Below are 27,293 nucleotides of genomic sequence, written 5' to 3' on the forward strand. Positions count from 1 at the left end.
ACTGTGATATATAAATAAAGTTGACATTGACAAGGATCTTTCCTTGCCCGTGTGTTTAAGAACCAATTTAAAGTTACCGTTTTTTAAGGCACTACATAAGTTGGCACATAGCTACTTGGCTGAGCTTCTAAATCAGTAATCACCATAGCCTGAGATCTTCTGATAAGGCCCTGTTAGATGTTCCTCAGTCAAGACAGAAGACCGAAGGTGTCAGGGCCCAAGCCTTTTGGAATAGTTTATCTGAGGAAGACTTGGGGACTAACAATCTGTCTCTAAATAATTCAAAAAATTACTTTTACTGAGACACTAAACAAAAGGGACACAGAAACCATCTCCTGCTGGATTACAACATTGTAATGGTGTAAGATTACTAATGATAATTAGGGCGGAAAGTTTCCGGTAAATTTCCGGAAACTTTCCGGAAACTTTCCATGGGGAGTTAAGCTCGGGAATTTTGGGAATTTTGGAAAAAAAAATACGGAAATTAAACGCTGAGCAATAAAAGCATAATTCAAAACTCTATTTTTAAGATGTATGGAATGCAGCACACGATGCACGTTGAATTTCAACCCTCCACTGTGCATTCTTCCATCACATGCACAGATAACTCCAAGCATCCTGCACACTACTGCAGGGCTATTGAGGCCTGCTGTAGTGTGCAGGACTAGTCAGCTAAGTTTCGATAATATCACTGGGGAAAATATATTAGCATGCTGATCGAGGATTGTTCATCTGTTCATCTAGCCTATTTCCATTCATTTATCCATCAACGGATTCAATTGTTTGGCTAACTATTTATATCTCTGGCATTGCATTAGTGTTTTTTTACAAACTTTTTTCTCATCTTATTCTACAGAACAATGCCACGTGCACTATCTCATGTGTGGAGACATTTCACCCCATCCAATGTAGAAGGAAAGGCTGTATACATTTGCAAATACTGTGCAAAGACCTATGTTAAGAATGACACAAAGATGCAGAAGCATATAGTCAAGTGCCCAAAGTTTCCTCAGGGCTCAAATCAGCCTATGACAAAACAAAATGTTTATATTTATGTCTGCATAAGACAAGGTAAAAACAGTTTTACCTTGGTAAAGGTTTAGAATTAGCTTTAGGTTAGGCATTTAGTTGGGATGGTGAAAGGGATAATTCACCCAAAAATTATCTACTCATTAGTATGGCGATGGAGGGATGGGTGATGTGTTTGAGTCCACAGAACACTTTTGGAGTCTCAGGGGTAAACAGGGTAGCAACCAAATCAAATACTATTGCAGTTCTTCTAGACCAATTCTTCAAACAAAAAAATAATAATAATGTAGCTGCCATCAAAGTCAGTCATATTGTTCAAAGTTTAAGTAAGAAATTTAGTTCAAGGGAGTCACAAATAACATGCCTCTACACTACCCCGTAGAAAGCCCTGTCATTCAAATTCGACTCTATGTCCTCAGATAACCCCTTTAGAGCCGTATTTGCGTGTCATTGACAGCGTTTTTAGAGTTGGCTTTTTTTCAGTTGTTTTTTTTACATTTGAAGAAGTGGTCCCAAGCTACTTTGATTCGATCGGACTTGGCTGTAACCTTGTTTACCCCTGAGACTCCAAAAATTGTTTTATGGACTCGAACACTTCACTCACCCCTCCCTCGACATAGTGGTGAGTCGGTAATAAGTGAGTTTTCGTGTTTCTGTTAACTATCCCAGTAATGTTCCAAATAAAAACAGATTGCATGACTGTGTGGTGAATGTACCGTTTCCCTGGCAGTCTCAGGTAATAAGCAGTCCATGCATCTGGTGCATGTATGTTAGATTGTGTGTCCTGCGGCACATTGCGACCAGGGAGAGCTTAACGGTGTATCCGTGGTACATCAGCTCCTGTATCCAGCCTGTGGACAGACCACATGAACACAGCAGGAACCTTTCCGCGAATCAGGAGAGACGCGTGGGCGGCTCCGCGGCTCTGATTGGCCCGCTGCTTGTCGGTCAGATGCGGCCGCGCTGATTGGACGATGGCGGGGAGCAGGGGCCGTGGGGGCGGGAGGAGGAGCTGGGTGTTGCCTCGGTGTCGGAGCTGGGTGTTGCCTCGGTGTCGGAGCTGAAGTCAGACTCAGGATCCCCGTTTGAGACTCGCCAGCGCCCGTCGTTGAACCCCTCACTGCTCCGTCTGGTCAACTCTGTGCCGCGTGTATCTGTCTGAAATAACCATGGGAGTCGAAGGCTGCACCAAATGTATCAAGTACCTGCTCTTCTTCTTCAACTTCATCTTCTGGGTAAGCTCCCGGGGACTCTTGTGTTGTTGTGCGGTGCTTTTCACACGTTGTGTGTCGGGGCAGGGCAGCGCCGCCCCTCTTTGTAGTCAGCGGTCCGGGCTCGTTTAGGCGGCCGAGCCCTGGATGAATGGACGACGTTGGATGAGACAAAAAACAAATCTGGGCATGAATCTAATGAGGTCCTTCAAACGGTTTACAGCCGTGATTCATCATAACCCGAAAACCCGTGCTCCAGCCCCGTTTCACCACTCCGGGGAAACATGGCGAAATTAGGCAAATCAAATAAGTGACCGAAAGGCGAGTTTTAACTGGCCAGCTTCCAACGAGCTGAACACGACACAACACGTAGAGTGGTTCATAAATCAGAATTAAACGAAACGGATTTCTATAGACAAGTGTGATAATGTGTGTGTGTGTGTGTGTAACATAAACACGCGCTTTAACAGTTTATAGTTAAATCTTCTTGGCGCATTGGGTAGTTTGTTCGGAGAGGAGCTTTGTTTGGACTAAATCCTCCTCCCAGTGCGTGTGTGTGTGCGTGCGTGCAAAAGGGGGGGATTCTTGGTGGTTTTCATTTGGTGAGTAAAGGCCTTGTGCTTGGTGATGGATCATGGAAACGTTTGTGGGTGTTTAGTTTTACTCTCCTTATGTAAGAGCTGCTGCTCAATTTGTTCTCAGACAACTGCTCGTCTCACTTCTCTTTCACTCCTTTTTAAAATTCAGCAGTCAGAGCCTTGATAGAAAAGTGGGGCTCTCTTTTGTTATTTTTTTGTTAACTCCCGAGAAGAGACCGGTGAAAACTACCCTACCCAGCCCCAACCTGTTAACCTCACAGTAGGGGCAGGCAGGGGAGCACTCATTACTTTACCAGTGTGACAAACACGGCTGAGCAGAATGCTTCATAACGTTAATGCTTCGGCCACTGCCACAGCAACCAATGACCAAATCAGTATTAACATGCTTCATTTTAGTTAACTGACTATTATATGTGCACAACTACAAAAAGTTCCAATTAAATAAGAAATAGTAATTAACTGTGCTTCACCGTTAGTTTTTCTTGTTACTCTCAGGGAAGGACATTTAATGTTGGTGATAGTTTTGTGTGTCATGTGGCACAGTCATGTTCCAAGCACTGGCATTGGGACGGAACATGTGACCACATGACAGTTTTTTACAATTTAAAAATATTAAGTCACAACTGCTAAAAAGATTTGGCAGATTCAGCAACCGGGAGTTAACCGGAAGACAAAAACAGGAATGGAACAAGTGATAAAAGAAGTGGTCAACATGCATTGAGGTTGACAGCAATGGAAGAGGCAATGAGGCTCAACCCTTTTAAAGAAAGCTAAGTCAGAAAAGTATAAGTTTTGCATTTAGCCATAAACCAAAGAACCAATAATAAGATAAACCTACTGATGGCTCTGGATGAAAATCTCACTTAGTTATAACTTCATCTTCAGAGGGACATGAATGTCTGTATCTAATTACATGGCAGGCCACCCAATAGGTAAAGCTTAAAGTCAAACCTATGGTGCTGTTAAGAAAAATAGAAATCCTTTATTCTTACATCTAACCAAATGCAAAGTCAGTAGGATTCTTGCTGCCATGAATGTCTGAACCACATCTCATGATGATCCATGTAATAATTACCTATATCTAAATTGAAATAATTACTCAGTCTTGAGCAAAGTTGTTGATAGAAAAAACATAAAATGTACCTAGAGCAAGTTATTATGCCACAATACAATTGTGAAAAGAAACAGAAAATCGTCTCTCCTGCCCATGTTAAAGTTCATTCTCTTCTAGCTCATATTGTACCATCTGTCTTTGACTGTCATCACTGTGAGACAGCTAATTGTGTGTTTTGTTTGCAACAATTCACAAACATGACACGATCTTGATCAATTTGATCTGCACTCATGACAATCGTATGCAGAATGGGTCGAGGCATTTTACAAGACATCAGTGTTAAAAGTGCCACTGGCTGACATGTTCCAAACAGGTCTCCCAGTTTAGAAATAGCCTCATTAACAAATAAGGAAGCCAGTGGGGAGAGTCTCAAAGGGCTGTACTCATCATGTTGTTACACATGTTAGATTTTGTATACAACCCGTGTTCTGGTGCATTAAAAGTAAATCTCTGTTGCATTGTCCTGATGTCCTGTTACACATGCATAACATTTGCTGCGTCATTGTGACTCAGACAGCTGTAGACACTTTAGTTAGCATTGCAACAAGTTACTTCTTTCATTATTGACTGATCTTTTTATTTATTGATCTCTTTTAATATAGTTACAAACTCTTAAGTTCTGAGAGCAAAAGGTCCCCTGTTCAAATGTCTTGTTTTTGTTCGCTACAATCCAAAACCCAAACATATTAAATTCTCCATAATATACAACAGAAGCAGCAACGACTTAGAAACTACAACCACAGAATATTTTTGCTATATTTCCTTACTAAACTAAGTAATCTTCACTAGTAAACTAAACCAAGTTATTATTATTGACTCGTCATCGTTTGCAATTTTTCGTTAAACTTCAAATTTCTTCTCCCTGTCTGTTTTGTATTTTCAATAGCCCTACTTGACAATTAATGAACATGCTAAAACTACATTTCCTTACATCTAATTGTATAAAAATGTCTATAGAAATGCTTTCATATGAATAAAAATATAAATACAGCCAGTTTTAGATCATATTCAGATACAACAGTCATTATTGTAGGCTAAATTATATGGTCAATTCGCCCCAGTGTATTGCATATTGTGTTAAACTATAATTGATTGTAAACCAAGGATAATTGTTATTATATACTTTTGTTCTTATTGGTTAAATATATATGCTTTTAATTCAAGCATTAGTAGTATTCCTAACAAGCCTCTAAAGGATGTTTGAGACTGACAGGAAATACTGTTACTTTCGATGGCGTCCCCCCTGACAGCCATAATCAGTGAAGAATGGCAGTTTAAGTGCTGCTGTTGAAAAGCGACTGTGATGACCAATTGGCTCTGTATTACCCATTGCAGGACCGTGCCTCTGGTAAGAGACCACAGCGTTAATAATAAAGCTACAGTACCAACACTGACTGCCATGTCTAGATAGTTAAGGGTGAAAGCAAACAGGAATTTGCAGACTCTAGATCTTCAGACAGTCCATCCAGTCTTGTGTTAGGCCACACACTGTGCCCTCTCCTTCTGGCTCCTGGAAGAAAAACAAGTAGAATAGAGTTGACCAGAGTCGAACGAAATGTACCGGATTATGTCTGCCCATTCCAAGAGCATCGCCATCACAAGTCAGTCGGCTCAGGGACAACCTGGCACCGGCTCTGTTCAAAGTAAAGTGCCACTATGAAAGAAAGTTCGGAACTTTTAAACTAGGTGAAAAACTTGAGCTTTTTCTTGTTGACTGCTGGTATGACAACCCATCCACTGTATGTTATCATCCCTTTCATAAGGGTGGTTTGTAGCCTGTTGCCATGCTGACTGCTTTTGTTCCTGTGCAACCAGCAGGGCTGAGGTTGTCAGGTTTATTAAGTTTTCTTGACTTTGTTTAGTTAGAGTTAAAGTATTGCGATTTGGTTTCTTTAATTTCATTAGGCTATGTTTTTAACCTTGCTATTTGGTTTGCCATCAGCCCCCTGAATTGAATTAAATGCTATATTCTCATCACACCAAGTTCAGTTAGTGTGGGTATTAATCTGTTTATGTGATTGCTTGGTTCATGGAGGGGATGGACTTTCTACTGTTGCGTTAAACATATAGACCCGGATATAGTGTTAGTAATACACCCGAAAAGTGACTTTAATGTGTTGCATTACAGCATCCCTTTTGGTCCGTCTTTCTTTTTAACACATTAGGGCTTTTAGTTTTATTGGCTGCTCTGAAGAGCTCTGTGAAAGGATCTGTCAGGGCAGACACGTCAAGTCCATCTGTAAAGATGCTTTGACTCCGATGTGCCGTTACTGAGCAGCCAGCAGTGCAGGCTGCCTCTTTAAATGGGAGACCTCCTGTTTCCATAAATCACACTGGACACTGAGAGGGTTAAGAGGCTACATGGGGTCGAAGTGGGGGTTGGTGGATAGGAGGGGGATGCCTCTGTGTGGTGGTATAGGAGTTTTATAGGAACAGCAGACAACACCCAGCCCCCACTCCCCTCCTCCAGCATGCCCAGCATTCTACAAACCCCTGTGCTCTGGCTGGTAGGCAGAAATAGACACTTGAGGGAGAGCTGGCAGGGAAACTTTGGCCATGCCGATGTCACACCACCTGCCTTTTTAAGAAGCAACTTTATAGTTTCAGTATCATTTCACTGTTGCACCTTGTTAGTAGAGATATTTCGATACCAGTACCAGATTAAAAATGCCTCCAATACTGCAGAGTAATCGATAGTGTACAGATCCAACACAGCGTCGTGGATGTGGTTTCCGGTCGTGTAGCGTTTGCAGGAAACTAGCTCAAATGTCAGCACTATGGCAATATTTCACGCTAGAAAGTCCCGTAAGTAAAATGGCAATCATTCTTTTATACATTTGTTTTTTAAAAGGGTTTAACCGTAAAGCTGGCGCATGGTTCTGCAACTGCGGCTGCGCCTTTTCACGCAGTTGTGTCGATGGACTTGTTCTAATTTATGGTTCTCCAAAGGTTGCACGTGTTGCAACGCAATTCACCACCAGAACACTAGGTGGAGTAACGCTTTTGTCAAAGACGACCTTAGAGACGCCTTCTTTGTGTGTGGCAGTCTTTTTGCCACACGCAAATTTGTCCCCGATCTTCCTCCACAGCTATGTACACTCGTCGACCTGCAAACCCACATTAGCCGAGATCTCCTTCCAGGAAATGCAGACCATCTGCATTGGGGACAAATTTCAGATTACAATCCAGTCAATTGGGGACAAAATCTGTGTCCTCAATTGAAGAAAAGGCATACATTCGGTTCAGTGTAGTAATGGGTAATGTTTTTGGCTAGACAAGTAGTAGTTCTGCTTGGAGTAAGACATTAGGAAATTAATGTAGGTCTATGTGAAGTCTGCACAGGTGACAATATAGTGATGCATCCACACTACTCCAGTGTAGCGTATTGTAGCCACTAAAGCAGAGAAGTTAGAAAACACTGCTGCTGACCTTGTTTTAGTTTGAAAATGTGGCAAATGTAGTCGTTCACAGTATGCAGTTTTGGCTTTGAAGAACAACTGAGTTCTGGAGATTCCCCACCAACAACTTACAACCTTCACAATAAAAGTGATCTCCCAGCTTGTTAATGCAACACATAGATGTTTTCAGTCAGTCAGGTTGATTTGGTCTTTTCTGAGGTTAAGATCAGGTTGTGTACCTCTTCTTGGGTTACAGCATAAAAACGGAGAGATAAGTGAGAACACCTTTGTCGTTGGCTGAGTAATGTATTTCAAATCTGATAAATTATATTATGAAGCCTGAATGAGGTTTGACAGATTAGTCCTTTTCAAAAGCCAATTTTCATGTCAGACAACACGGACAAAAATTCCCACTAAGCTGAGCCAGTGCATGCACAATGCCAGGGCTCTGTTGCTAAAGACCCGAATTGAATGTAGCCATTATTAATGACATGAGTTTAATCTGCTTTTCCTGCTGTGATATGTCAAGATATCTGCAGTTAAAAATAGTTGCTACAAAATGCACTTTTGTGCAATATTACAATATTGGATTATAGGCTGAAACCAACTAGTTAGTTTCAGTCAGGTATTCATCTTCAGATTTACTGTTTAAAAATCAGTGGTAGTCAGTTTATTATCATAAACGACTAAACATTTTTACGACTAGGAAGCTGTAACCATGGTATTTAGAAATATTTGCTTTAAAAATGTATTTAATTCAAGTAGTTTATCAAAATGTACTGTTCAATAAAATACCGTGTCACTCAGCTTCAGCTCTATCAGACCACTCAGTCAAAAGCAGCAAAGACAGTGTCTTGTTAGCATGTATTTTCAGCATGGGTCATGAGTCTTCTGACTAATTCCAGCAAATTCCATTCAATTTTGAGGGATTTAACCTCCTTAGATCAGACCAAAACAGTTAAAGATGTCAAACGACCTATTCCGCGACTACGTCTCAAAGGCCATCTTATGGATTTGTGATTAACTAGTTTATTTCCTTCTTAAAGAAGCTACTGGCTATTGATATCTGTGTCTGTGTGAGTCACTCCCTTCTGGGTGTCCTTGAAGCTGCAACTAAATTGGAACCAAGACTCTACCCCTTAGCCTAGTTACATTTGTTGAGATAATGAATTTCAGTTGTGTCCTGCCTCGGTTCTCCCTCCAGTCAGGATTTATAAAATACTGTTACTTACACCTCTCAAAAAAATCTAGTTTCATGTGCCTTCATGTACGTCAGTGACTCATCTCAGTGGTAAGTCATGTGGTAGGTGGGGAGATCACTTAAAGTGTGCATGTGTGTGCATGACTGCATGTGTTGAATTTTAATGCTCTTGCCAGTTATGGTTTTGTTATCTGGTTGCTAGGCAGCTGCTGGCCTTAGCTCTGGAATGGACGTCACTTAGAGGAGGAGTATGAGGAGGGAGCGGGATGACTCGGCCTGTTTTTTGTTTTTTTTCCCCAGATCGTTTCCCAGAAACAAGCGTTGGCTATTTAAAGTTTTTAAAAAGTTTTAAAAAAAAGTTTTAGTAAATTAAGTTATTCTATTTGGCCAAATTATCTTATTTAACATCCAAGTATCAGATGTATATTAAAAAAGTCCAAACTCATATTGCGCGGAAGGGTGTGTGTTGTGCTGGACAGTGGTTTATTTTACTGCTGCTGTGTGTAGTGATGGTTGTGCCGGTTGTGGTGAATGCTAACTCTAGTTATATATAGGATTTCTTTGTCCTGGGCTAAACAAATGGGCTCAGGAAGGCCTAAAGAACAATACATTTCAGTAACAAAGTTACATTGCAAAATGTGCTAGGTTTCCCTGAGGAAACTGTTTGGTAGGTGATGTCAGGATAAAAGTGAACAAAGAGTTCCTCATGTTGACTGCTTTGATTGTAACCTGTGTGTAGATTTACATTACTTATACTTAACTGACAGGAGGAGTTAAATATAAAGGTTTACTGAACTGAGAAGGTTTGCCAAACGTTGCCAAAAATGAATCAGGGGGATGCAGCACGGAACGAAGTGGAAACCTGACAGTTCATGAATGCTCGCATTGGGTAAGGAATTAACATATTAACTGACATGAGCAAAATGAGGTTGGTTTGAGTTATAAATATCAGTTTCGATAAATGTCCGGCCTAATTGGGAGGTGTTGTTGAGCAGTGTTGCATTTTCTTTGATAACACGAGAGAAAGCCAGGTTAGCTAAACCATCCAGCTCTAGCTCTGTCTAACACCATGAAAGAAGTGTAATTCCCACAGTATTGTCACAAAATATCCCTATCCCTCCTCTTCTCTGCTTGTGTGTCCTAAAGCCAGTGAGAAGAAAAAACGCACAGAATGAGCGGAGCTGGGGCTCTCTTGTCATTTTCTTTGATCACACTGATGAGAATAAGTAATGCTGTCTATAAAGCTACTTCATGTTAAGAGGTGCATCCGGCTGGTGGATACTAGACACCAAAACGACTTCATCTAGCAGCAGAGTTGTGTGTCTGCTTTCAGACTCTAAGTTAACAGTAACTCAATATCCCTTTTACATCCAACTTGTTTGGCTTGCTTCCATATGAACAGAACCTCACGTATTTAATGTGATGAAAGAATGGAAAACTATGTTTCTGTTTAGCAGAATGTTGTGCAATTAACTGAATTAAATATACAATAATTTAATTACATGTTGTGTTGTATGTGTTAGCTTGCAGGAGGAGTAATCCTGGGCGTGGCCCTGTGGTTGAGACACGACCCCAAGACAAGCAACCTGCTGGAGCTGAAATTTGAGGGAGCCCAGGCCCCCAGCACCTTCTACATCAGTATGTGTCTAATTCATACCTTCTCTTTGTCTGTCTCCCCACTGTATCTTTCTCTAATGGAGAATCTCTTCTCAAACACTCACAAAGTTCAAAGTATGTCTTTCTGGCTTTTTGTTTATTTGCATTACTTCCGCATGAAGGCACTGCTTTGTCCACTAATCAGACACAGTCAACATAGTTACTCTGTGGATTTAGTAAAATGAAATGCTCTCCTAGTTTATTTAGTTATTTCAATGATGCTTTTAGTGTATACATTTAACTAATCTAGAGGGAAAACTGCCTTATGGGTTTAAAAAACAAAGAACTATCTTCTCGCATCAACTCTTAAAACGCTGTATATTTAAGGGGCTACTCTATTTATTTAAAAAATACATGCCTATACAGTATGCTCATATTAGGGTGTTCAAAACACCAACATAAGTTTCAAAACAAAAGTTGATGTTAACCCTGACAGATTTTCTGATCAATGCAACAGACCACACTTCTATATTATAGTTGTGTTAACCATATTACTCATTGGAGCCTCATTGATGAACGTCGTTGTAAAGAAATGCAGTCACACGATAAGGAAACTTCCCATAGGAACAACACAGCTGTATCCTGAAACCATTAGTGGTACATCACTTCCTTTAAGTTAAAATGATAGGTCTACATTACCAACTAATGAACATAAGTGTATATCCTTCATCTACAAGACTCTATTGTTAAACCTCACTGTGATATTCATTATAAATTAATTAAACGTCTTTTTTATTTGAACTGCTAAATATTTCAAATAGCTGTCATAGTATTATATGTATGTTTGAAAAGAGATTTACTTTGTTGTAACTTACTCTTTGTACACAAAATCTTTAGTTTGAATTAATTACATACATTCTATACATGCATATAATGAATTAAAAGATTGACTCTTTGGTCATGAGTTTTAACTAAATGTAGCCAAACAAACAACGTATTTGACCTGATGTCAGTTGGTCTGGACACTGACACCAAGTAAACATTGAGTAAATGATAAATTAGTTAGACCACAGTGTGCATTAGGTTTCCAAACGCAAAGTTCACCGATAGTCTTTCCCTTCTGCCAAAGGTAACAGATTAAAGGCTGTTCGTGTGGCCCTTTGTTCCTTACTAAAGTAACACAAGTGATTGTCCGACCAATCAGAAGAAAACAAGTTCTCCAATTTTAAGCTCCAGCAAAAGCTTTGACAAACAGTTTCCAGCTAATTTTTCTCTGTGCCCAGATCTGCTTGGTGTGGGGTGTGTGCTGCACACAAAAATAATTTGTCAATAAGTCTTACAGTGAGTCCTACACTATTCCCCCATGATGGTGCTACACTATCTTACACTCCACAGCAGTTGAAGTCACCACCTTTCAACCCTGATTAGACTAATGGCTGTCAATCATATATTTTGGAGAGGCGGTGGACTAGTGGCAGAAACTTGGACTATGGGCAGAAAAGGTCTCTGGTTCGTCTCTGGTTCGACTCCACGGAGAAACAACAAAAAGACGAACCTGGATTGATCTGTCCAAAAATCCAAGAGGATTCTCCCTACCCTGTCTAGTGCCCCTGAGCAAGGCACCTTACTCCCCTAACATCTGCTCCCCGGGCGCCGTACATGGTTGCTCACTGCTCTGTGTGTCCTGCACCAGATGGGTTAAAAGCAGAGGTTAAATTTCCCTCCTTGCATGAGTGTGCTTGTGCATGTCTGTGCATGTGTTTGGGACAAATAAATGTATCTTAATCTTAATCAGAACGGATGTGGAGCCATGTTCCTTATTTGGATCTGAAGCCATTTACAACAACTGGTAACATTTGATACAGCCGCTGACATATAAACTCATTAAACATTAACCTTAAATTCATGATGCACGTACAGTGCAGGGTTTACAGAGCTGACCCCTGGTAACCTGGATGCGAGACTGTTAAGCTGGTGTGAAAACCATTATGATTATGTGGGGCTGCCACGCCTCAACCACATCACCAGCTACTTGTGACCGGGTCTGACAGAGGACACACAGCTCATCATATGACTCTGTAAAAAAACTTACCAACTCCCTATTCAACTCTCAGAACCGGCTTCAACAACAGCAGGTAGTTCTCTACTGTTCGCCTGTTGCTTCTGAGGGAGAAGACAAGTGAAAGGGGAGAAGAAAGGAAAATGCAGGATGGTTTTATTACACAAAATGAGGGTAAAAGTCTGGTACTATTGCTACAGAAACAACACTTGGCCAAATCCTATGGCTGGACTTTGTTTGGTCAATGAAGTTAAATTGGTCGTTGAACCACAATACTCAAGTTCACAAGAAGTTTCATGGCGTCATTTGTGATCTGGCCTACTCTCTACGACTCCCTGTGCTGACTTACACACTCATTTAATACAGCTGAAGTCACAATAAAACCCATCCAATGAACATGCTTTTCACTGTCTGCAGTCAGACAACAGAACAAGTGTGAAATAGAGACTGAGAGGCGACCCATTAAGACAACAGGAGTCACTTCCAAGCTTCTGCTCCGCACAGGCTGTGCACAATCCTGATTTTATAATCACATCGCCTGACAAACTCGCTACACATATAATTTAAGGACAACAGCTGTGGTAAGATATTGGCTTTATTTGCATGTAAGAACATCCCGTAGAAAGAAACTTACAAGTGACAGAATGGGTTTCTCAGCCATTTTCACATAGAACTCGGAATGTGTTCAAATCAGGTCTAGATCTTGTCCAGAGCTCCTGTTTTTCACAATCAGAGATATTCAGCGTGAGACATGTCCTGCATTACTGGAAATACTCTGTAACACACCCACTGACTTGCTGTGCATCATCTGGATAATGACCTGCTCTATTCACACATCAGCTCATTCAGACATTACACAGACTTTGTTCAGGAGCTGGCAGGGTAAAGTGACTGGACATGAAGTCAAGCCAGACGCATTCTACCTCCTGTAGTAATCGATTAACTCAAAACAATGGCTTATCCCCCACAGCCCTAAATGTTGTTGTAAATCCTTTTCAGGTCATACATAAAAGTATGAAGACATTTTCAGGTCATACATAAAAGTTAGAAAACATCTAGGACAGAGGATTAAAGTGTGTGAGTGAAAGGTAATGAAAAACCTGCTGGAGCTACACTGGTAGAAAGATTCATTTTTTATGTTTTATTGAGAACCATATACTCTTCAACAAAGAAATAAGGGCCACCATAGTGGGATATAACTAGGAGGATGAAAAGAAATGAGGACATTACATTTTGAACTAAAACAAAATATTGCCAAAAGGGAGAAGATCAAATAAATGACATCCCCTTTGGAAAAGATATGAGATCAAGGATCTTGATAAGAACAAGCTACATGTGACAATATGTGTCAGAGAAGCCTTAAGCCAAGTAGGACAAAATTCAGTTGTCCTAGAGGTGGTGCCCACTGCCCAGTCTGTGCAGCAGGAGGACAGTGACCACAGCCCCTGACTCAGAAAACTACAGCTGCCCTGCTCCTACAAGGTTTTAATGTCACGTGATATTGGAACATTCTTCAGCACCAGCGAAAGTTGAACAAGGTTCCTAACCAGCATGCATTCTTTAACATTAATCATAATAGACCTGCTTAGAGCGGGAATGAGCATCTGTTCTGGGAGATACAATAATAAGTGGACAGCTCTAGGTTTAAGACCTCAAACCACATTTGGAGGCGTTCGAACTGTGGTCAGCTGATGTCCGCTGTGCCTGTACACAAACAGATTGATATTGGGAATATCCGTAGTCGGGCTAAGAAACAAAATGATTTGGTCTTTGGGGACAGAAATGCTGTGTTTATTTGCATATAAAGCGAGGAAGTGAAATCCGTTTACAAGTGATTACAGGAGACGATTGTAACGCCACATGTGATCTGACATACTGTAGATTTGTCACTAGGTGCACTTTACGGAAAAAAATTGCGGAAACTCCTAGCACTCTCCAATGTGACTCACACACTGTCTCACTGACTGACTCACTCGATGGCAGACGTTCGGTGCTGTGGTGCGGGACCGTCTCAAACAGTCGACCCAAGGGAAGTTTTGCAACTTTGTTTTTGTCGTACTCTGAGGCTGCATAGCTGTTTTCAGTGAAAAAGGGGGGAACAACTAAGGGACTTTCTCTGAAACAGACTCAGTTATCACATCTTACCCATTACATAAAGCCTCCCTCTCATTCCCAAGAAGGGGAGAAACAGCCCAGTTGGTGCAGGAAAGAATTCCTCACAAGCCACCCCCTCCTCCCCGGCCCCACCCCTCTTCTTCCCTCCTTTTTTGAAATTTTCCTTTCCTTCACTCAGCTCGGTTTCTTTCCACTTTCGTTGCCCATTACTTCCCCATCTGGTTGTGGTTAGGGTTCCAGTCGCGCTGTCTCACTTCTCCTCATTTTTCCTTTAGTCCTTCCCTCCCCCTCCCTTCCTTTAACTGTGTTGGCCCTTTATTTTCCTCCCTTCCCCTCCCCCTGTCTTTGTCTCTTGCTGCCAGGAACTTTTCAATATGAACTCCTTCATCTCCTTTTCTTTTCTCTCACCCCTACCCACTCACAATTAGTAAATGGCGACCAACCTCTTGCTTTTCTGAAGAATTAAACCTATGCTACATATACTTTTGACTACGCTGAGTATCACTGAAATCTGTTCCCCGAAAAGGCCCAACTTAAAATTTGTCAGTTGAAAAAACCCAACATGTTTGTGACCTAGTTAGCGAGTGTCACAAGAATGGCTAATCTTGGCCATGGGTAGTTTCGGTTTAAATCAGATAACAGACCTGACTCAGTTGTGCGATGAAAACCAATGCGAAAGCCTCAATCGTGTAACTTCTGTCAGACCAAACATATTTAACACTTGTTTTGAATACAAGATATTCTGCTTACAGTTCTGTATTTAAACAACTGACAAATATGTGTCCTCTTACCTCCTCCTACATTGAAGAGAGATTGTCAAAAGTTATTTAATGATTTTCCTCATGTCACGTCCTCATAATGAGGACTTGAAGGTCATAATAATATAAATAGTATAATACCATGTAAATGTAATGTGTTCATGAGTTTGCTGTTGACAGGCTGAAGTCTTTCAGTGTCCTCAATAAAATACCATCGTAAAGGTCTTTTCTTGGCTATATTCACCACAATTCCAAGTCAGAATTGTGGGCGTCTTTACATGGTTGGACTGCAGTATACATAATATACTACCAAAATGTAATAGGGAACAGGAAGCAACAGAGAGGAAGGCTTTGTATAGTAAACAATAGTCAGATGACTTCAGCAAATCAGCTAATTGCATCTGGATGAAAATATTTGGACTTTCATTGATATTTTAGCTTCATCACCTTAGGGAAACTCCCTAATGGATCCAAACCAACTGTATTGGCTGACTTAAAAAACAACGGTGGATGTGGTTTCTTGCTTGTTATAAAGGACAAAAACAGCTTTTTAATATTTGATGAATCTCTAAAAATACAAATATACATTGGCACACAGTCTTTTGTGTAATATATACATTTCTTTCCCATATGTGACCTGCCTCATCCATGACGACAGTGCAAACTCCATCCCTGGTAAAAATTGTGGAATGTTTAAAAGAACTAAAAGCAGACTTTGAAATAATGCCTTTCTTTTTTTTGCCAAAGAAACTCACTAGTTCAGTTGCTGTAAATTTTTTGTGTCGGAGTGAAATATCTTCCAAAATATTGGATGAATTGCCATGAGGTCAGACATTCATGGTCCAGAAAAAATTACTTCCAATGAGTTTGCTTTCTCTTGTCCTTTAAGGGGCCAAGGTTTCATCTACACAATTGAACAAACTGTGATATTGATCCTGTATTGACTTTTGTTTTTGTTCCATCAACAAGTCAAAATGTGTTCTCTGATACTTTGGTTTATGAATACCTGCAAACCCATAGACATTCCTGTTGGTCTCAGCTGTAATTGGTGTTTAGTGCTGTTTAGTAAATGTTAGCATACTTAGCTGAAAGCCTCACTGTGCCTAAGTACAGCCTCCCAGAGCTGCAAACATGGCTGTACACTCTTAAGAGTTTAGTTCATTTCCAGCCTTTCAGAATCTCCATGAATACCTGTAATCTACCAGAAGATGGTGTAATGAATTACACAAACAAAACAGTGCACACTTTAGTTGGCACACAATCTTCCCTCTAACTGCATGTCTACACAGAAAGCTTTTCAGCAGGATTTATTATTTTTTTATGTCACACAAGTCTGTGGCCCTCTGCAGGGAGGATCCAATCACAAGTAGACAGCTCCAAGTATCTCACTTCGCACCGGGCATTAGAATCCGTCACCAGTAATCATTTGTGGGTAGATCTCACTTCCCTGCTCTGACAGTTGAACTGATAAAAAAAACTTTTTGTTCATTATGAAACTGTAGCAGGTCAGAAGACGTCAGCTGAGTAGCTGGTCCTTCAATTTTGCCCAGGACACATTTTGATTCAAACATCTCAAAGAATGAGACTACATACGTCCCAGACCACCGTCAAATTTTGGTCTGAGTGATCAGATCGCTATTTTGTCCTCACTGCATGTTCATAAATGTACTTAGAGCTGTCCACCTGTGATCTTATCACTCAGGATAGATGAACAGGGCATGAAGTTTACCCATGTCTGTTTTCCTCAATAATCAAGTTTGTTTGTGTAGTGGGCTCTGGCTACTTCTAAAGCACGCTTGACCTAGGCTCAGTACAGCACCTTAAAGCGTCTGCTAGTTAATGTGCTGCTTTTGTTGAGCCTTTTTCGCAGATGAAATGTAAGGCCCACGACCGCACATCTCAACACACATCCCTCTGTCTCCATTAAGTATAACCTCAAAATTGTGTTGGAGTTTGGGGTTTCAGACATCCCAGAGGCACTTAGGTTCAACAACACTTACACTTATAGAGCTATACAGATTAAAAGCACATTCTGATTAAGGTTCAATAGCTAAACGTTTTCAGAACCATTTCTTATCACTACTCACTTCCTCCATGATAGCACATCATGTAGTCTTTGTTTGCAGCATCTCATGGCAATCAGCTCCTCCTCAGAATAAAGGGGGGAGATAAAGAAGTCCTTATGGATAGAAGCAAGGGTGGATCCATGAGAAAATTAAATTAAGACGGACAGAAGAATAAATTTAAGTAAATGGAATTATTGCGAGCATAATTTTGAATGAGCAACTGTATTATACAGAAAGGATAGAAGGGTGTTGGTGTAGCAAGAGAGGGAGAGGCTGAGATCGCCAAACAGCCTTGCAGGGCAACTGTGTCAAGGAGCACTTGGTCAGACGCCAAGATATCAATTTATAAATTAGCTTGAGTATGTGAGTGGCTCTGTGGGTAGAAAAGAGATGGGAGATGATGTATACGAGGTACAGGAGCAGTTAGTGGTTTACAATCGAATTTTGTCTGAGCTGACAAGCAGGAGTAATGATGCTGAGACTGACGACAGAGAGAGCTGCATCCACAACCTGACTGACGTCCACATTAGTACTTCAGCTATTCATTGTTCACCAGAAATTATTATTATAAAGATGGATTGAATTGAGTTGGGTGATTTGTTATTTTTTAAGCCCAAAAGTTATCAATCTTAATCAAATAGAAAAAGACACAGTGGTATAAATTATATGAAAAATACATGAATCAAATTATGAAACACCATGAATATTAGTTGAGTTTAAGAATATCTCAAATTATTGAAAACACCTTGAGCTCAATTATGATTTTATTTTGTCATTGTGGTTATGTTAAAGGAAGCCTCTTGCCTCTACATTAGTACAGCGCCATTATATTTGAAAGGGCTCCTAAGTTCGTATTTTCCTCTTCATCATGGGCGTGTTTGCTTATTTTGTTGGCTGAAGCAACACTCATCATCAGCTTACACGAATATCTGACATTTCTGAGCCTTTGACCAGCACATGAATGCACCACCAATTAGAGTTTGACTTCTCAAATGTGTCTGCGCGTTCAAAAGCATTAAAACCAGATGTAATCACTGTAATAAATGACCTCACTTAAGCACTCTGCTACTCTGTTAGTAGAAGGTTTTTTTCATGTTTACTGCAATGAATGGAAAATAAACTGCTGCGTGGACAAACCTGTTTAAAAATGTAGGAAAATCTTGAGCCATCATTTATGAGTAAAAGTTGCTAAAACAGCCGATTGGTCTTAAAACAAAGGGGGAAAAGTGAAGTGATTTTCTGTGATGTTTTTTTCTCTCACAGGCTTTCCAATACAGGTTTCTGAACAAATTCAGAAAGAATAAATATTTGTATGAGATCATTTTATATGTGCTTAGAATTTATATCAAAAACCCACAGAACAGCAATTATATAATACCTTGTATCTCCTCTCCAGTTGTATCTTTCCATCCTGCTTTAAATGAAAACATTTACACCACACACCTCCTGAGAAGAACAGACCTAAGACTAATGACTGTTTCTGAAGACATTTCAGTACATTCTCACGGCTTTCTTTCCATGCTGCACTCCCTTCATTAGCCACACAATCTTAATCTGCAGTCATCTGATGGTATAACCACGAGGGAAGGACAAAAAAGAAAGAAGTTGAATTATAAAGCATGCATACTTTGAATAAGAAAACAAGAACAACTTTCTGTGAGCAGAACTGGATCATGACTCATTGGGGTTTTTTTGCACAGCTTCCCTTGCAGTTTCCATCCTTTTTATAGCTGATAACTTCTTCTCTCAGTAGCAGAATGTGAAGGTTTCCAAAACCTGTACATGTATGTGTGTTGCCATGGATACTAATCAGTCAATGTTTTCTGTCCATCTATCTGTCTGTCTGTCCAGGTGTCCACATCCTGATCGCTGTCGGTGCAGTGATGATGGTGGTCGGTTTCCTTGGTTGCTATGGCGCCATCCAGGAGTCTCAGTGTCTTTTGGGAACTGTGAGTCACAATCACATCTATCACCTTTAAAGGTTCCCTCTGGAGTATTACACTCCTAGTAGATTCATGGAATTGTTTGCCAATGAGTGTGTCCTGGTGGTGTTTTGTCTTGCACAAATGACGACACACTGATGATTTAACACACAGACCAAGGTTTTACCATATTATACTGATAAAGATTTGCAGGATAGTACCTACAAAGTCAGGGAAGAAGACGACTGCAAGTTGACTTTAGAACACGGCTGCAAACAATGCTGAGTTTGAAATACGTAATAATAAGTTCCTCTCTTAACATTGTTTAAACCCCTTAACGATAGAGTTACTTTCCTGTATTTATTCTAGAGGGAGTAACGGAGAGTATTGAATATATCACCCGTTACCTTGGCTGTCTTTGACATACTGACATTAAGCTTCACTGACTTCTCTGATAACCCTCATAATACTACTACTGTGAAATGAGCATTATCAGAGGTTTTCCATTACCCCACCCTGCAGGTTATTGCAATTACGTTATTAAATATGACATATGAGACCCTGATACAGTTTTTTTGGAACATCATAAACAGTACAGAAGATAGAAATACTCTGCAATGGTGTTGACGGATTTTTATGCTCATTATATGTCTTATATCATATTAAAAACTTGTGTTACAGGGTTAAAATTAGATTATCTACAAAAATATATACAGGAGTAGGGGCATTTTCCCTGCGTCTGCAGTGTGGTGTCAGTATGCAGACACTGTAGTGGACTATATTATGCTATGGTGGTTTCATAAGGATCTGAAAATCATTAACACGTCACCCAATATTAGCCCTATTTCTGCACTGGGCTCTAGCCATCATGCAGGTCTGTTGAGTGAGCGCTGCACTTTCAAAACACACATTTAGAAACGGAAGTTTTTCACACAGAGGCTCAGACACTTTTTTAGGCGGTTATTCAGCTGTGCTTCCGGTTGTATGTGTTTTTGGGGCTGTTTTCACTGGGTTTCACAATACCCATAGACTGTATAGGGAACACCCTGTTTGGAACAGGAAGGGAGGGGAAGTGTAGCCACAAAGCATTTGTTTTGTGTTCAGATGCTAGTGCGACATCTAGTGGCGATCAATACCTCATGTATAACCTTTTACTGAAGCGGCTTTCCTTTTTTTGATCAGGGAAGAAGTGCACTTGATGTTTGTTAGACCTTTAGAATGCTCAATGCATTATACTTAATAACACACACTCTTTACAAGACATCTCCACAATTATCTTGTGTTTTTCTGTCCTCTCCTGCAGTTCTTCGCCTGCCTGGTCATCCTGTTCGCATGTGAAGTTGCAGCTGGAATCTGGGGCTTCATGCACAAAGACACTGTAAGACTACAAACATGCTAAATGAAATAGCTATTCAACATTGAGGCCCAAACAACAACAAAAACAGTTGCTTTACAAATTATTTAGACCCTTTATTCTTTTCATACACTTGATTTGATTTTAAATAAATATATTTGTACAATGTTGCCCTGAAATGTACACTCAATAAGCAAATGAAGTAATTGAAAATATGAAAATAATTTATCCAAATATGAAAATAATCCAAAAAAATCTCTTTCACAAAAGTATTCAGAAGGCATTAACTCAGTATTTTTTTGTCGAATAATTTTTTTGTTCAGACCAGAGTGGTTATCCTTCCAGGAGGTTCTCTAAATCTCTGCGGAGGACATCTGTTAGAGTCACATGGTTTGGTTCTTGGTCCCCATCCTGACCAATGCCCCTCGGTCTTGGTTCAATGGCCAATTTAACCCATTTTAAAATGACTGACACCTCTGAGCTTATACATGTAAAATTAAAGTATCTCTCAGCTGTCCAATGTGGTTTTCAGTGCAATTTTTTAAAATTACCCTGTAAGAATATATATAATTATACCTTAATCTACCATACATGTTGTTACCTCATTTCCAGAATCCTCAAAGATGCCTTTTACCATCTGGATAAAAAAAAAGAAGAAGATTTTTAGATCCAATGTCCCACATTGTGACTGTATTACCTAATACAAACAGATGGTTGCTGGAAATGACATTTTTTTTCGTTTTGTACTTTTGATTTACTATCAGTTATGTATGCTCTGTTCCTGGAAAGCCCTTGATGTGTGTTGCATGTCAATCTTGTCCCTTTTCAAACAAGTACAAAAATAATTTCTTACTAATACTTAAATCTGACTTTTATACATCTGAGCTTGAACTCGGGTAACAACACTATTACTTTTTGAGTCAGAGCCCACAAAAATATCCTTGCTTCTGTTTCAGGTGTCGAAGGAGATGATCAACTTCTATGACTCTGTGTATGACAAGGCCATGGATCAAAGCATCACTGAACAGAATTCACAGACGGCTTCTGTGCTCAAGGTGTTCCATGAGACGGTAAATATAGAATCTATCATTTATGTTATGTTTGTTAAAACCATCTCCTTTAGGTCGTCAGGTCAATTAGCACAACTAAAAATAAATAGTAAAGACCCCTGTGAAGGCTGGAACCCTTCAGTGGAGCAACAGGTGTGCAACTGACCTAGATACATATGAAATGTAATACATAAACCACGCCACAAGGCAGAGCTGTGTTTACTACTGACACAATATCGGGACAACAATAGCACCGTTTTTGTGTTTCAATGTCACATTTCGAATTCTGCATTTTGTCTTTAATAAGATTTTATTATATTATGTAATGATCAAACACATTCGATCATTTAAACAACAGCGGTGCACTGACTTTGATATAGCTTTTTTTCTAACAAGCTACTGGCTCCAAAGGCCCTTCTTTTCACGCTTCTCCTACTATTCATTGCTATTTCCTAATAAGTGTTTGCTTTACATTTCCACATACATTTTTGTCAGTGACCTATGGCTGCTTCTCCAAAATTGGGTCAACAGTTCTGAAAACTAAAAACTTGATAATTTAAACATGTGAAACTCATGAGAAATATAAGATACGAAAAACGTAATGGATCCTGCTTTGGAACTGTACTTGTTGCAGAATGAGGTAGACAAGAGAGAGGGACACTTTGAAGAACAATACATGGCAGTAGAGCATTGAGCGTCAGAGTCATGCATAATTATTGCACAAGTGGAAATGAAAGTATAAACATAAGACTAAGAAAAAAAATACCATCCTTATTACTCATATATGTTATAAAATCAGAGGAAATATACAGTTGTGACCTGATGAGGTTGTGGTCCACGATTGTAGTGGATATCCCTGAGATCATAATTGTGTTGTCCTGTATGACATATGTCCTTATACTGTACCATGGATTGTAATTCAAAATGTGTGGATCTCATAAGGCTATTAGTTTTTCATATTGTTTCACATGAATGAAAGTATGTATGAAAAATTAGGCAAAATTACATATTTTCATATAGAAATGAGCTTTACACATTTGTAGGATCCTTACTATGTTGTCTTTGTGTTCCAGCTGAGCTGCTGTGGTAAAGGCATGGGGACGTCGATTTTGACAACCATCACAGACAAGGTTGGCCTGACTGCCATTTGCCCAGCCGGTAAAATAAGCGATGTAAGTGTCATCTTCAAGCTCAACTGTTTTATCACCACATGCAGCAACTATGCAGGAACGTAAGCAAAACTTACATTTTAAGTTATCTGATCTGCAGATGGGAGAGGAATGAAATATTTGTCTGACATACAGAGTCTTTATAAAAACTTAAATTGGTTTGAAATTAATTTGCACATGATTCGTTTGGAACCAACACAATACTTAAAAATACACAATTAATGCAGGAACAGGTCAACAGAGAATGTGCTTATTCACATTCTAACAGAGTCAGGTGAGAGGATTGATTCTTTTCACACATCTGTGTTGTGTGCAGAGCTGGAGCTGAGAAGTTATTAGCCTATATATCTTGGTGTTAAGTTTTGAAGCCTGGGTCTGTAAACACTTCTGAATCAAATAAATGTGTCCGTATCGTGTGTTAAATATATACACAACAGAACAAACTTCTAACAATTTCAGTGTTTGCTCAGTGGACATTTCCATCCACAACAGAAATCTAAAAACAACAATTTGTGGTTAAGGGAGGAGTCACGTGTTGGACCGCATTCTGTCAAGTCACTGCTCCTGGCTGGTCTCAGTAAGAAACAGCTACAGCTCATGGCTCCCTGTGAAAACCAAAACTTGTTCTACTTTGATGGTTTTGTATGGATCAAAGCGAGATATAATATTTCATTAGCGTGAGTACGGTGCTGCTGAATTCATCTGCTCTGTTCTGAGCTCCATTACATTACATGCATGGTCTCAATCTTCTCATCCTTCTCTAGGTAAGAAAGGGAATAAATATATTTCCCACAATGTCAAACTGTTACTTAAATGTGATCAGTTTCACCTGTCTGCGGAGTCAGGGGCCTGAAAAGAAACACTGATCTGCCTCCATCATCACTGTTAAACTACGCATGTCCTTTGTGAGAACATAAATCTCAACAAGCAACTGTATCTCATAAGGCAGGTCTTTGTAAACAGGTTTTAAAAGATATCAATAATTATCTTATTAACTCCTGCTTATGTGCATAATACACTGATTACAGCCTTGACTGAAAAAGAGTTATGACTGTAGAATAATGCCTAAATACTAAAACATGGATCTTATTTTTGTCTTTATCCTCAATCAGAGCAGGCAAGGTTTAGTGTTGTTTGAATCAGAAATTCATGTTTTGATGTTTTTCCTCTGCAGAGTTGCCACAAAAGGATCCATGAGCTGTTCTCAGATAAGGTTTACCTGATCGGTATCGCCGCTCTGGTGGTGGCAGTTATTATGGTGAGGACATGAAGCAGCACGTCACTGATGTCAAACCTTAAGCGTGTTTTATTTAACCTCCACCACATGGTGACGCGTAGTCATGGACATGAGTGTTGTGTGGGCCAACGCTGCACATTGATTAATGCAATGAATAAATTATTATAAGTACAATGTATAAAAAAGCTCATTCAAAATTGATGCTGGTTCAGCTGCATTAGTAGCCTAAAACACCAATACAGTGACTGACACTAACTTCAACAGTAACAGTTCTTTCATATGGCCACAAAACTGGGAAATAATGTTACCAACGCTTAAACAGAAAATAAAATCATGTCAGTAAACCAGAGCAACTAACAGACAGATTTCCTGCCTGCGCCAGTAATGATCTACTTCCCTGGGCACAGATGCCTTTGTTTCCAACATTTGACATGGTCATATTCCCCTACATGAAGTATTGGAGAACACATGATCAACCTTGGCACTGTGCGTTTGTCGCTCAATATTATTAATAACTTTATTTGTATAGCCCTTATCTTAACAAGGTTACAAAGTGCTTCAAACAAAGGTCAATGGCAAAATTAACATTTGGTTGTAATAAAACTAGGGCTGTCAAACGATTACAATTTTTAATCAGATAAATCACAGAGTAGCTGTGATTAATCTGATAAAAAAATGGCTAAATGCCCGAAGAATCTCCATTTTCTCTGTATATTGTTGTGGGAACAGAAAGATAAATGACAGAAGGCGGATATATACATTAACTCACTGTATGTGTCGCTCTGAGCAACTGAGTGTATGGGCACATGGAGCGGGTCATTCTGGGCATGCGTAAAAATTGACAGCCCTAAATAAAATATATTTTGGTCAGTCCAGTTTAATAGCCGAATCATAACATAATAAAGTCAACCCTTAAGTTTATAGAGAAACCCATCAGTTCCCACAATACTTTCTGACTTGACTGTTGTCAGTGTCACTAACCCCAGGCCAACTGGTTCCATACTCAAGGGGTCACTGATATATAGTTTCATATTTTTAGAAGGCTGTTAGTTCCTGGACATAAAAGTTTTATTTCAGTGTCAAACAAGAGTAAATGGTTTCAATGGCACATGAATATACATTAGGCTCTTTGGTGAGTGTTTTCTTTACCTGTGAATGTGTGAAAGAGTCAACTCCTTTTATAAGGAATTGTGTGGTTCAAGTGTCTCTTAGCAAACAGTTGGGCAGGGCTAAGACCTTGAGTCTTGTTGTTTGTCAATAAATCGTTTCATGATGTAAGTTCCCCTAAAACCATTACCCTCTAGGCCTCTAGAGTATGTATTAACGGTTAACAAGGCCCGGTAGCTTGAAAGCCGGCTATGTTGCATGACAAAAGTGCTGGCATGGAATGCTGGGCACGCCCACAGTCAAGCATTGACCCAACATAAACAGTACATATGAGTCCAGTCTAAAAATAATTAGTATCGTCTTTTTGATACAAAAAAAAAACCCAAACATATTTCTCAGAATGTCAAACCATTGCTGTACGTTTTATTTGGATTGCTGTAGTGCTTATTTAGACTTGAATATTGCTTTGATGGAACTGAAAATTGTAGATTTTCTGTAGTGGATATTTAACCATCACCTCTGTGTATGTTCCTCCTCTCAGATCTTTGAGATGATCTTCAGCATGGTGTTGTGCTGCGGGATCCGCAACAGCCCGGTGTACTAAAGCTACAGGGGGGCTGCCAGCAGACGTGCAAATGAAGGAAGGTCGATGTTGCAGTCGCTGTCTCATTCAATCTTTTCTTTTATAAGCAGGAAACCTCACATATATATTGCTTGCTGGATTTAGTCAGCTGGTTGAGAAGACAACTTAAAAACCACCCTCCATTGAGCATTTTCATGACACTGTCGACGAATGTTTTGTTAGTCACAGATGCTGTTCTGCATATTTGACCAGTTCTCTCCTAATCTGATAAGTAGATTCGTATTATATCACACTGTCACACATAAATTTCTCTTACCAGTCCTGGTGCTTTAATCCTTTAGGGATTCGTTAGTTGTTTACTGCCTCCTTGCCTATGAACATGCTCTTATATTCTTGGTTTTATAGATGTTTTTTTTTTCACTGTTATGTATAAACTGTATATAAATATATATATTAACAGTGCTTTATGACTGCATGAGCATGGATATTACAGTAAATTCTTCTCCTGTATTCTTCCTGCACTCTGCTAATTCAGCTTGCCCCAGACTGAACCAGATGATGGTTTATTAGTCCGCCACTAGCATCGGCCTCACCACACCATGTGGAGTGAACGTAACACAAACGCACTCCCCCCATCCCACAGATCACTGTCTTGACTCAAATCCACATCAGATGTAAGATGAGAGGGTCCATACCACTCTCGTGTCTTGGGGTTAAAATTTGAAAGCTAGAGCCAGTGGGTGACTAGATTAGTTTAGCATGAAGGTTGGAGGGAAGAGAGAATGTGCTCTGGAAGTGTTTTTCCAGGTGCAGAGACTTCTGGAGTCGACCAGTAAAAACTCTCACCTGGCCCAGCTGTAGTTCCATCATATCCCTCCCCTTAACTATAATTCATCATTAATACGTAACCAAGTCATATTCATCGCCCGTGTCAATACATTTGTCTGTTTCACAAATTAACAGTGTTTTTCAGGGCTGTTGTGTAAAATTTGATATTGCAAGTGTTTATGCTCTTGTGTTTTTTTTGAATAGTCTCAGGCTAATAGCAGTGCTGATGTGTGTAGTAGTAGAAGACAGTGCAGGCACATTAACACTACAGTGTTGCCTCCACCTGGCAACTGAACATGCACACTATTTAGTGTAATGGGGTGTTCTTTCACCACATGGGCTTAAAAATACGTGGTGCTGAGGTCTGTTCCTTCTAGATCCATCTGCCACTGTCATTTGGGCATAACTGCCCAGCGGCGCAATGTGTCATAAACACGTACATCGAACCATCTTGTTATCCCGTGTAACCCTCCATATTATCACAGCATTTGTCTGCCAACTAAAAACTTGTCTTGTTAACATTTCATACTTAAACTGAGAAGCAGTAAAAAGTGTCTTGTAATATTTACAGCTCTGAGGTATTGTACTAATGAAAATAATGAAGGCTGTAAAAAGACAATATATGCCTTTTCTCTCTCTTTGTATTGTGATATCTTTGTCCGGTACGTCGTCAAAGGAGTCAGTACAGAGGGTGGAAGATTGAGTGGCAGTGCTGACTGGGAGGAAATCAAACCTTCAATACATCATGAGCAAAAAAAGACAGAGTCTGTCCATGTTGCTGCATTTTGAACCTGGTAACACACTCAGGCCTCACTGCCACTTAAATCTCAACCCTCTCTACTCTTGAAGACTTTGGTTTGCCCAAATATAAAGGGATTAAATGTATTTTACAAATAAA

General features: G+C 39.8%; 1 protein-coding gene across 1 annotated transcript; it reads left to right on the forward strand.

Moving 5' to 3' along the window:
• The first annotated feature begins 2,053 nt into the window (after window positions 1–2,053).
• On the forward strand, window positions 2,054–27,293 carry LOC132998285 (CD81 antigen-like). The gene is made up of 8 exons (XM_061067838.1): window positions 2,054–2,264; window positions 10,076–10,190; window positions 18,998–19,095; window positions 20,372–20,446; window positions 21,379–21,492; window positions 22,545–22,643; window positions 23,815–23,898; window positions 25,526–27,293. The coding sequence occupies exons 1-8, from the start codon at window positions 2,199–2,201 to the stop codon at window positions 25,586–25,588; spliced, it is 714 nt and encodes a 237-aa protein (XP_060923821.1). The 5' UTR covers window positions 2,054–2,198; the 3' UTR covers window positions 25,589–27,293.

The sequence above is a fragment of the Limanda limanda genome, chromosome 3, assembly GCF_963576545.1.
Source record: "Limanda limanda chromosome 3, fLimLim1.1, whole genome shotgun sequence".
Taxonomy (NCBI): Eukaryota; Metazoa; Chordata; class Actinopteri; order Pleuronectiformes; family Pleuronectidae; genus Limanda; species Limanda limanda.